Raw genomic sequence first — 12,644 nt, 5'->3', positions numbered from 1 at the left:
TCTGGCTGACCCCAACTCCTGAATCTCTCTGGACCTGGGTTGTTGAAACTGGAGGAAAGGAAGGAGAAATAGATCCCTTGAACTATAGCCTGGAAAATTTTGCAGTGGAAAGGATTCTTATAGGGGGGAAGCAATACATACAACTAACATCTCCCTTCTTCTGGGAAAAAAAGGATTTAAAAAAAAAAAAAAAGCTATTCTAAGGATACAGCTTCCTGGGAGAAATGTGGCTTGGAAAATCTAGTTATCAAGATAAGCTTTCCCGGGCTGGGATGAAGCTCAGTGGCAAAGTGTCTGCCTTGCATTCGTGCAAAGCCCTGGGTTTGACCCCTAGTTCAAAAAAAAAAAAAAAAAAAAAAAAAAAAAAGGATAACCTTTCCTTCACAGCAGGTATCCATTTTTTTGTCCTGTAACAATATGGTGTCCTGTGGGTTGCTTAGGGTCTGTCTCTCCACCAGAACCGCACTCTCTCTCAGAGCAGGGACAGGGCTGCTTTGTTTGCTGGAGTACTTATCACAGGGCTTAGCAGAGTCAAGATGGGTGGAATGCCCAGGGACCACAAGCAGGAAGGTCAAGGCAGGCTTTCCCTAATTTCAGAACTATCACAGATATCTTGGGATCCCCCTTGGCAAAGCCTGGTCAAAAGGAGCTGACCCTTTCAGTTAAAAGAATATCCAGAAAAAATTCTCCCTGAGATAATATATATCCAATTATGCATCTTGAAGTACCTTCCCTAAGTTTTCCCTCGGGTAGTTTCTCTTTGAGAAATTGAGGGGACTGGCTGGAGGAAACAAAACTGATGAACACATGGACTAGATTGTAAAAGACACGGTCTGCTCAACTTAACTGAGCTAAGCAAAGGTTTTGCTGTGGTCAGGAAGGAAAGATCCAAGGACAACGATAATGGTGAAGGACAGTAATACTGAAGGTCAACTGAGCCCCGAGGATAGCCATGCAACATGTCGCATTTCTTTGCTAAATTTTTTATTTTGTTTTTTTTTTTGCTACACACACTAGGCAAGTGCTCTAGTGCTGAGCCACAACCCCAATCCCAAGATGTTTTTGTTTTTTTTTAAATCATTGTAAATTTTCTTTCTTTTTTTTTAAAAGGCACTTCCTTTGTATTTGCTCACTTAGCTATTCAGCTACTCTAGGGCACAGCTACTATTAGAAAGGTTGAATGTCCCCTAACTCAAAAATTCAAAAGCTAAAACTCGAGCACTTTTCATGATGTTCAAAAAGTTTTGGCTTTTAGAGTTTTAGATTTCAGAGTTTTAGATTAGAGATGCACGACTGGTAAAGTCTATGCCAATACTCCAAAATAGAAAAACCTGGAAATCTGAAATCCAATGTTTCAGATGAGGGATACACATCTTGTATTTTTTCCCAGTTTTTCTTTTTGGTACTAAGGATTGAACCCAGGGGTGCTCTACCACTGAGCTACATTGCCATTCTTTTTTATTTTCTATTTTGAGACAGAGTCTTGCTAAGCTGCCCAGGCTGGCCTTGAACTTAATAAGATCCTTCCTCAGCCTCCCAAGTCACTGGAATGACAGGCATGCACCATCACATATGGTTATATTTTCCATATATATATTTTATATATATACGTTGTTGATAGACTTTATTTACTTATATGTGAATTCTGCATGGGGCATCACCTGAGAATCAAACCCAGTGCCTCACACATGCCAGGCAAGTAGGCTACTGCAGAACCCCAGCCCTAGCCCATTTTCCCCATTTTTAAAAATGAGAAACTGCAGCCTAAGGAGGTTGGTGTGAAGAGGATTCAGGATTCCCAGCAGCCTCCACACCACACACCACGTTGTGCACTCTTTGGTGGTTCTTCAAGAACACAAGAATGCTTTGGTATTAGCAGCTGTCAGGGTGGCAACCCCAGGAAATGGATCATGATCCTGTTCTCTGGTGGCCTACATTTTCCTTGAAAAGGCAAGGATGGGAACTAAGGCAGGCTCCATTGTGCACGAGGCAGAATTCTGCATGGGGCATCACCTGAAGCTACAGGGTGGTTTTCAGAGAGAAACAGGTATCACAATTTTTACTCTTTAAGTTGAGCTTCTCCTAATGAGAGACTGCAATACGCTCTCTGGCTCAATCACACTCCTAGCTCCCACTCACCCTGACAACTGTGTGAACACAGTAAAGCATCAGAAGCAGATGTCTAGAGAAGATGTACACTGCCCAGTGATCTTCACATGGTGGAAATCTAATGTGTGCTCGACCTAGCATCCTGCTCAGCGGTAGCTCATGTTACTATCTGTGCTAGAAAAGAATATGTATGTGCATATATATATATATATATATATATATATACACACACACACACACACATACATACAGAGAGAGGGGGGGGGCAAGAATTCCCATGTATTCATGGTCAACCTGTCAACCTTGAGGGAGTACCTTTTTTCTTTGTGGTCTTATTCTAATGGAGGGTTGGCCCATTTGGACTGGACTGCTGATGACTTTGGAGAAGTCTTCTGTGACCTTGGCTGTCCCATCCCAGAGCACATCTGTCTGCTCTAGTACTAACTGATTAGTACTTTAGAACCACAGATCTGAACACACTAAAGTTGCCAGCAGATGGGTACTGCATCAACTGTCTTCCTTGTCTGTGGCAAATTCTTTGGGTCAGGGTAATGAACATTATAGAGCTGGATCTCCTTCCTCTTTTGTCACCTGGTCTTGCTATATAGAAAAATACATATGCCATTTCTAGACTGTTCTCCAGAAGATAGGCTCCCACCTTGCCTGCAAGGAAGGGTCAGGTAGCTACTTAGACCTGGGTTCAGAGTCTGTGATAAGATTTAGGATGTTTACCACTTGTATGAACTAAACCATAAGTCTGATTTTAAGACTCACCTTAAAAAAAAAAAAAAGTCTCACCTAGGATGCCTGTTAAAACCAGACATTCAACCTACACTACACCAACCTACACTAGAATGAGAGGGCCTTTACATTACTGTTTTATCAAATGCCCCAGATGTTTATCATAATGGCAATTTGGAAATCTCAGAGCAGCAATTCACAGGGTGGTTACCTGATGACAGCACCCCTTGGTAACTATTTTAAAATGAAAATTCTTTGATTTTACCCTAGATCCATGGAATCAGCACTCAGTCCAGCAACCTGTGCTTTAGCAAGCGCCCTGGGTGGTTATGATGTATGGAAAGTCAACAATGCCCTAGGGCAGGGTGAGTGAGCCAAACCCAATTTCTGGCATTTAATTCCTCTTTTTAAGAAAACCAGTTCAAGAGTCCCTGGCCCTGCCCCAACTAGAGAGGGACACCTGCATTGTGAATGGACCTACAAGGTAAAAAATAGAGAGTAAAGTAAATGCTGACATTGGATGTAGCAGCCAATGGGTGCCAGGCATTCTGTTGGCTTTATTTGATTTAATCTTCAAAATAAACCTATGAGGCAATGTCCTTTGCTGATGAGAAAAAATGAGGCACAGAAAGGCTAAATAACTTGCCCACAACCAGTAATTGGTAGAGCCGGGCTTCAAGTCTAGATCTGTTTATCTCTGATGTTTTCAACCATGTTCTGAAATATCAAACCATGCTGTCTCCCACAGCAGATGCCTGAGTTGAGTTCTCTGAACCTGTGAAAAGTATGTTCCTGGGTTGACTGGATAATACCTTAAAACTAAGTCATTTCTCATCATCGAATCTAACATGTCATCAAGAAGGGCTAAGAGCTGAAAGCTCACCTCACTCTGTGTTTGGTATTGTAGAGAAGATGGAAACAACACATGGCCCATTTCCTGCATATTACTGCTTTTCCCTAGAGAAGACAAAATCTATAGCTACTTTCTCTGGGCCTCTCACTGAGACAACTTTCTTCATTATGTGTGGCATCTGAAGCTGACTTATTACTATTTTAATTTTTTTCCTTTTTCTAAAAGGCCTTGCAGATGCTAGGAAAGTACTCTACTGCTGAATCACTTCTCCACTTCCCCAGCCTTTGCTTTTTTTTTTTTTTTTTCAATTTGAGTTTAAACTAATGGGGGCATTTGTTGCACTGTAGAGATGCTGACTGATTTTATGTCTGACCCAAGGTCTGCTTAAGGGTTCATCAATGTACTTGGATGTATGGGATCTCCCTTTCTCACTGTGATGTTGGCAACACAGGCATTGTGTGGATCTCCCTTCTGTGAGCATTGGAGGGTAGGGTATGTCTCTGGATAAGAGGCAGAGCTATGTGACAATGATGTGCAATTAGTGACAGCTTCAGAACTGCGGGTACCAAGAGAAAGGCTGCCCCGAAATGCACAAAAAGGCTGTTTGCAGAGTCAGCCCAAGTAGTGGTTCACCCAGTTTGTCTGTAGTATGCCTGGGCGGGGGGGTGAGATATAGCTGAACACAGCTCTGCCCAATGAACACTTTCTGAGAAATATTCGGAGGTCTTAAAAAAAAAAAAAAAAAAAAAAACCGCACTGCTTTCTTTAACCCCACACATCCCTTCATCACAGCTAGATAAAAAATGCCCAGTATCTGATTCGAATATTTTGAAAGGTCAACCAGAAGCCTCCACCCATCCGGGGCTGCAGCTAGGGCTCTGATCCAGAAGCCCCACAGGATAAGTCTGGCCTATAATTTTGCCCCTTATTTTTTATCTTCGTTATCTTTCAGTACCCATCCTTCTCCAGTGACACCTGAAAGAGGCAACAGATGCAGGGACTTCTCTGGGGGTTGGAGTGTGTGTCGCACCCAAAGGGATCAAACAGAATTAAACACAGGGATGGGCTAAGCATAAGACGCTTGCATGTGGTCTCTGGCATGCAAGGTTTCTGCCCTTCTCTTTACCCACAGAAGACAAAAGAACACTAGAGAAGTGAGGTGGCTTCCTTAAGGCTATGCAGTGAATTCAGGACTAATTCAACCCTAGTGCTACTTCCATGAAACTTCCTACCTTTAAACAACCATTTGAGGACAACAAAATATGACTTATCTCTTGTCTGTTACCTTTTCAATGATTAACAAAGTGCTAAAGACATGGAATATGAAGTAAATCTTACGAATGTGATCCTTATGGGCCCTGCCCTACCTAGTTATAGACACCTATACCGTGCAAAGGCCTATAAGGTACTATATTAATAATAATAGTAACTGCTGATGTTGATTTAGAAATAAGAACCTAAATGGAACACAGGGAAGCAGGGAAAACAGGAAGAGTCCTGGGCCTGAACCTAGAAAACCTAATTTGGGATCTCAGCTTTAGTCTTACCTATAAGGTGACAAAACATGCTTTTGTCTATCTCATAGGTCCCATGAGGGTGATCAAATGCACATGATCAGCATCATGCAAAATAACCCACAAGCACTTACATGTGCCAAGTATTGTTTTAAACACTTTATACCAATCTTCTCCTTTAATCCTTCTACCAATTCTGTGAGGAAGGCACTAATATTATCTTCATTTTACAGATGAAGAAACTGAAGCATATAGGGGCTATTGCCTAGGTTTCCACAGCTGGAAAGAAGAAGATTCAAGATTCCAACCCAGAAAGTCTGATTTAGACCTATGCTGCCCTCCCCAGCAAAGTGGAATATTCCTTTGGAGGTTGTGGTGAGACCACTGTTCTGGGGTAGCTGGGCAAGCCACAGGCGCAGGCTGACCTGCTGGCCACGTCCTCTTCGGTGCCCTTGTCTAGTATGCTGCTCAGGTTGTGCTCGGCTTGCGTTTCCTCAGGTACCTCCTCCAGCTCCTCTGCCCGTTTCACAGACCGGTGGTAGTTCTCCAGTTCGATTCTCTCAGGAGTGCCCCTCAGCCTCTTGGCCATGCTAGGCTCCTCCAGGCCATTTACACTGGAACCTGCAAGGCAAGCAAAGAGGCAAAGTCTTGATGACACAATATGGGTACTGAACTTAACATCTAGGTATCCAAGGCAGCCACCACGCATTTCCATGAAAGGATGGACAGCCCTCATATGACGTCAGAACATAGGGTGGGTTGAAAGCCAAGGCTGGTAAGGATGCTGACATAAAAGTGGAAGAACTGCCCTAAATGGAAGAAGCAGACTGTATATCCACATCTGCTCTGTATCACCTCAAACCTCTGGCCAGGTTGAAAAAAGAGACCAGGTAACTGGTGACAGTGACTGGGTGGGCTAAAGGAGATGTGGGCTAGACCTTTGGGTAGCTGTTCTCACTGCCAGGAGCTACATGGCTCTAAAGCAGCTTTCCTTCTAACAGCCTCAGGCCCCCACAGGGATGATCTGGGATCCAGTCAAGGTTCATGCACTGTTTAGCTGACTTCAAGGTACCTGGGCTAGCTGTTTCACAGACCTTCTCATGCTGTGAATTTGTCTGTCTCCCATGGCCTTTCATGGTAAACAATGTAGAGAGTAAGAATACCACATGGATGATGTTGTGCCCCTCTGCTGTGGTTATTCAGCCTTACCATATGGGTAAAGTGGTATTCATCATCTCTCCAACACAAAGGCACAGTTTCCTCTCTAAATATCACTCATGTATGGGGTGATATTCAGAAACTATAGGAGTACCTGCCCTAGCATTCTTCCATCTAGTGATCTGAAAGTCTGTTGATCTTTTCCTGAGTCAGTGTACTGGGGTCAAAAAAAAGTCATTTTCATAATTCTGTCATTCCTACTGCATTGTCAGTCTTTTTTTTTTTTTAAGATGGACACAATAGCTTTACTTTATTTATGTGGTGCTGAGGATCGAACCCAGTGCCTCACATGTGTGAGACAAGTGCTCTACTGCTGAGCTACAACCCCAGCTCCTCCACTGTCATTCTTTAGTATATGTCTGAGTACCACTATGGACTCATGGATTTTTTTGAACTAAAATATTGAATTGACTTCTATGTCTCTTTGGTCTCCCTTAATCTAGTACATGTTCCCTTACTGCAATCATTATTCCTTTGGAGGGGGCAGGGATTGAACCCAGGGATGCTTAACTACTGAGCCACCCCAGCCTTTTTTTAAATTTTGAGACAGGGTTTTGCTAAGTTGCTTAGGGCCTTACTCAGTTGATGGGGCTGACTTTGAACTTTCAATCCTCCTGCCTCAGCCTTCTGAGCTGCTGGATTATAGATGTGTACCACTGTACCTGGCCTAAGCCCTTTTTATTTTATTTTTTTTAAAGAGAGAGAGAGAGAGAGAGAGAGAGAGAGAGAAAGAGAAAGAGAGAGAGAGAGAGAGAGAGAGAGAGAGAGAGAGAGAGAGAGAGAGAGAGAATATTTCAGTATTTATTTTTCAGTTTTTGGTGGACACAACATCTTTGTTTGTATGTGGTGCTGAGGATCGAACCCGGGCCCCACGCATGCCAGGCGAGCGCGCTACCACTTGAGCCACATCCCCAGCCCCCCTTTTTATTTTTTATTTTGAAACAGTGCCTTGCTAAGTTGCTTAGGGCTTTGCTAAATTGCTGAGGCTGGCTTTGAACTTGTGATCTTCCTACCTTAGCCTCCTGAGCTGCTGTGATTACAGACGTGCACCATTATGCCTGGCTTATTACTCCTTTTTCATATTCCTTATTGTCCCAGTTTTGGTCAGAGAAAGCTCACCATTTATTCTGAGGTGTGTTCATTGCAAAGTGATATACCACACAGGTACATATGTAGGTACAAATTCAGGTTAGACCTCTGTTTCCATCAGCAACTGACAGATCTTGAAAAATTATTTAACTATTCAGAGCTAATGTCCTGTTTTACAAATGAGGGGAATGCCCACCTTCCAGGGTTATTATGAATAGTGAATGAACTTACAACCATATATACATGTTTGGGATGTATATTTGTGATTCTGTGCCACAGGCATATCAGTTACCTTCCTCTACTATTTAAGCTTAGTACACAGGCAATATTCAGCAAATCTGAGGTAAGCAATACATCTGATGTCTGGTAACATTTTTACCACCAATTTGTGTGCATTTTTACACAGATATGTGGAATCCATTTGTTCTGGACTATAGAGAGTCACATGACAAAGTAAAGATGGGAGGAGGTATTACCAGATATGGCATAGTAATATGCACTTGCATTTAGGATTTACTAGACCTTTAAGGAGGGATAGACATGATGTGGAGGAGAAGATGCAGGAATATAGGGGTGAGTGGGTCCTGAATAGCCTTGTGGTCTGGCCATGGCAGGTCCCTAATTTCTGTGACATTCTAAGTACTAAGGGATAATGCTGCAAGGCTGGGGATACAGCTCAGCTGTTAGAATGCTTGCCTCGCAAGCACAAAGCCCTGAGTTCAATCCCCAGCACCACAAAAAAAGAAATAATGCTGAGTTTTGGCATGTAGTGTCCAACCAACTCTGTTTTGAGTGACAGGTGATATGTCATATGAAGTATGACTAAAGGAAAATAGTGGGAATATTGGTTTAGTAATTTTTGTATTATGACAGGTTGTACAAAAAATGTTCTGGAGGACTGACACTTGTTTTGTGTACAGTGTTTTGGACTCCTTTTGCAAATGCATTAGAAAGCATATTTTCACCAGTCTGGAGAGGCACAGGATAAAGTCTTAGCACATCTTTCACCGAACAGCTTCTTTCAAGTTTACTAGAAATCTTCACTGAAAAGCAAAATTTAGGTAACTGTGTCTCAGTGAGGTCTGAACACAATCCCTGGGTTCACCTGTGTCCTGTTCACATGCCTACTTGTCCTAGTTCTCATGTCTTTGAGAATATTATTTTAAAATCTCTCATCTGTTTTTCAACACTGAGCTCAGGTCCCCAAAACATAAAACTATAATGCTGAACAAGGGCATCTAGAAGATTAGGAAGTATGTGGGCTGCAGGTAATGGCAAAATAGAGGCAGAAGGCAAGCAAATGGATGTGCCTCAACATGCTCTAAACCTGCTTGCCCAGGCCTTGGGAGGGACCAGACTCTAACTGCATAGGTTCATCATTCCCACATCAGTCTTTTTTTTTTTTCATCAAAAGCCACAGTCTCTACATAATAAAGATAAGAAAGCTGAAAATTCCCTGACTGTACTACCATTTATTCTCTCCTTCCAATCATATTTAAAAAAAATATTTTTTCTAGTTGTTGATGGGCCTTTATTTTTATTTATTTATATGCAATGCTGAGAATTGAACCCAATACCTCACACATGCAAGGCAAGCACTCTCCCACTGAGCTACAACCCTAGCCCCTCAATCATATATTTTTTGCAACTGCTCTTAAATAGAAAAGGAAATAAATGTGAAATAAGCACCCAAGTTTAAGCTTTCCCAGAACTCCACAAATAAGGAATAAAATCAAGTTTTGTATTTTTTTCCAGTGGTGCTGGGGATTGAACCCAGGGTCTTGTGTATGCTGGGCAAGCACTCTACCAACTGAGCTATATCTCCAGTCTTCAGTATTTTTTTTTTTTTAATGGAAAAAGAAAACCAGAATGAGAACCATCACGTCAGGAAAAACAAACAAGTAACACTTATCAAGAAAGATATTCAAGAAGGGAAGTCTATTTTCAGTGGGTAATGCATACTATTTGCCAGAAATTCTACTAGGACCTTGGGAAACACAGCAGATGAAAACACTGTTCCTAACGAGCCATAGGTTATTCCTGGGAGAGTCCTGTAGGCAGCATTTCAGCATAAAGTATCAAGTGTTATGACTGATGCATGTATGTGGTATACTATGGGAGTACACAGAAGGGCAATTTAGCACTTCCTCCCATCCTGGGTTTTGAAGGAAGGTGTTCTAGAGGAATATGTCGTTAGCCAGATTTTTAAAAAATCTGTGAAAAGTAGGCATTATGATTTTGCAAAGTTGGTAAATGAAATTCAGAGACAGGTCACACAGCTCATGAGTAAAGGAACCCAGAGTCAAATCTGAGGAGGAAAGCAATAATTTGGAGACTACCATGGTCTCCCTTCACTATGACACAGAAAGAAAAAGAAGGTACTTTTCCATAAAGAGTCCTAGTCTGTGTCCCCCTTTGGGAGGCTCCACTGTCATCTGCCCCTCCCCATGATTTTTGATAAGATGAAAGCAGAACTTCATGAAGTGTCTTGGCACAGAGAATCTAGCACCTGGAACTACAGACATTCTGCCCTTCTCCTGGTGTTATTTCTTTGGAGTGTCTACAAGCTCTGCAGACAAATGGATCATCAAGCATCAGAACTTGGCAGTCCAAACCCAGAGTCTGAGGCTCAGAAGGGAAATGTTGATCTAATTCTGGGCTTGGCTACAACCAACAAAAAAGAAACCAGAAGCACTCAGAACTATTCAGATTATTCACACATCAGGGCCCTAGTGAAAGGATGTTTTGGGCCATAGAAACTTTAAGAAGTGATTCACTGGAGTTTTTGTAAAAATTAAGATGGGAAGTAGAGCTACTTCTGCTGTGCCTGTCCTACCAGGCACATCCCTGGTCACATCCATGCAGAGCTCAAGCTCACCCCAGGTTTTCAGCAACAAGGGAAAGCTTTGGCAGGGTGTCCCCTGAGGGCTGGGTTGTTTTTTCCAAGGGGAAGGTGGAACTTAGAGGATACTTGGCAAGCACTCAAAACTCACCAACTGCCAAATATGCTTAATATTCCCAGCCATAACCTCAAAGCACCATGGGAGATGTAAAAAAAAAAAAATAAATCAATGAGATCAGCATTCTTGATTCTCTGTCCTGGGCCAGAGGTTGCCACATTAGCCACGTGGTGAGGACAGACTGAGAGAGCAAAAGACATGCTAGTGGGGGATGCCTGAGAGGTGGCTGTAACAGTGTGACAAACACAACACTCCTCACAGGTCCCCCTCTGTCATCAATTAATGGAAGGGCCTAGGAGAAATGACTGCAAGAGAATAGGTTAAAAAAAAAATCACTGGTATTTGGGGCACAGTGGTACATACCTGTAGACCCAGCTACTCAAGAGGCTGAGGCAGAAGGATAACTTGAGCCCAAGAGTTTAGGAGCAGTCTAAGCAACCCAGAAAGACCCTATCTCTGAAAAAATACATGACAGAAGCTGGTGCAGAAAGTCAAAGCATAACCAGCCAGGTCAGGTGAGGTCTGGCCAAGACCCACGCAGCCGGTCCACTTCATGTGCCTCTCAGTGCAACAGCAACTTCTTAGGGACTTTCCAGCTAAAAGTGGGATGAAAGTTCTGGAACAATTTCCAAGGCTGGTTGTCACTAAGTTAGGGCAGGCAGATCTCAGGTCATGGGGAGGTCAATTACAGCCTCACACATACCAAAAGGAAATAGCTCCTAGGATCTGGGCCTCATCCTAAATAGGAAAAAGGCTCTGGGCCTGACCTGAGGTTCTGTTTTGGAATAGTTACTGCCTTTGTGAGCTCCATACATCATTCTGAAAGAAATATTTTTCCTAACAGGACAACCTCCTCTCAGCTGATGCATAAGAGCTGCCAGGAACCTTTAGTTGTGTCTGATTCCTGGAGAGAATGGAGGGACACTTGAGCACTGGTAGCTGCCCAGGACCTCAGCAGGCAGCTTTTCTCCTCCATCTAGCCTAAATGCTAGGGAGGGATCAGCTGCTAAGCATTCTTTAGGGCTTCAGGCAACTGTGGGAATGACATGTGAGATAGGAAACTTAGGGCTTTATCTTCCTCTACCCTCAATTCATTTCTGGCCTATTCCTTCTTTAAAAATAAATTAAAAATCTTGGGGCTGGGGTTGTGGCTCAAGTAGTAGCGTGCTCGCCTGGCATGCATGAGGCACTGAGTTCGATCCTCAGCACCACATAAAAATAAAATAAAGTTATTGTGTCTACCTAAAACTAAAAAATAGATATTAAAAAATTAAAAATCTTTAATCAAAACATAATAGCTGTACATATCTATGGGCTACAGTATGATAATTCAATATATGTAAACAATGAAATTATTCATTAGCATTTCCATCTCTTCAAACATTCATCATTTCTGTGTACTGGGAACCTTGGACTCTTCCAATTATTTAGAATATTATATAATACATTGTTGTAGATTACAGTGGCCATAAGGTGCTGTAGAATCCTAAGCTAATTCTTACTGTCTCACTGTACTGTGGTACCTATTACCTGACTTCTCTCTCATTTCCCCTCCCCTTCCTATCTTCTAGTGACTATTTTACTCTCTTTCTCAACAAGATCAATTTTTTAGCTTGGGAAAGCTTGAATGAAATCTGAATCTGATAAGGCCTTAGGAAAGGTCTTAGATTGATTTTTCACTGTATCCACTGTCAGTAGGATGGCTGCAGGGATCCACTCATCCTACCATTGATTCAACAAACTGAATTCCTCTTTCCAGACAGGCAGTGTACCCAGGTGTTCAGGCACACCAGTGACAGACAAGACTTTTATATTGCCTGATTCACTCCCCTCAGAAACATTCACAAAATTGCCTGAGCAATTAGGGTTGCTTTCCTCACCCTGAGCACTAAGCAACACAAGGATACAAAGGTGGGGTCTAGGCCTCAATTTTGCTTTCTCTCTGAATTGGAAATGATACCATTTCTACATTCTCCTGTGTTTCCTCATATACTGAGACTGATGGATGAAACCATTTGAAGTGTGGCCAGGCTAGGACAGGATCACTATGTGGTCCAGAGACATTTTCCTACTAAGGATCAAACCTGGCTCCTGGGCTCTGTTTCCTTTTGGAATGTGGTAAGATTTGAGCTGGGTTGGTCACAATATAGTGAAAAATCA

At 42.5% G+C, this 12,644-nt stretch overlaps 1 protein-coding gene across 16 annotated transcripts in view; it reads right to left on the bottom strand.

Moving 5' to 3' along the window:
- Window positions 1-12,644, bottom strand: part of Mical3 (microtubule associated monooxygenase, calponin and LIM domain containing 3) — a 262,585-nt gene that overhangs the window by 47,823 nt on the left and 202,118 nt on the right. For all 16 annotated transcript variants that reach the window (XM_058584101.1, XM_058584104.1, XM_058584100.1 and 13 more), the window contains one exon: window positions 5,643-5,838. In XM_058584101.1, the coding sequence (XP_058440084.1) occupies window positions 5,643-5,838 (196 nt within the window). The remainder of the gene's footprint in view (window positions 1-5,642; window positions 5,839-12,644) is intronic.

This window comes from Marmota monax, unplaced genomic scaffold, assembly GCF_021218885.2.
Source record: "Marmota monax isolate L192 unplaced genomic scaffold, Marmota_monax_Labrador192_F-V1.1 WCK01_AAM20220418_F8-fsc00163, whole genome shotgun sequence".
In the NCBI taxonomy this organism is placed as follows: Eukaryota; Metazoa; Chordata; class Mammalia; order Rodentia; family Sciuridae; genus Marmota; species Marmota monax.
The sequence above is the reverse complement of the archived record's forward strand: the minus strand, read 5'-3'. Positions and strand labels throughout refer to the sequence as shown.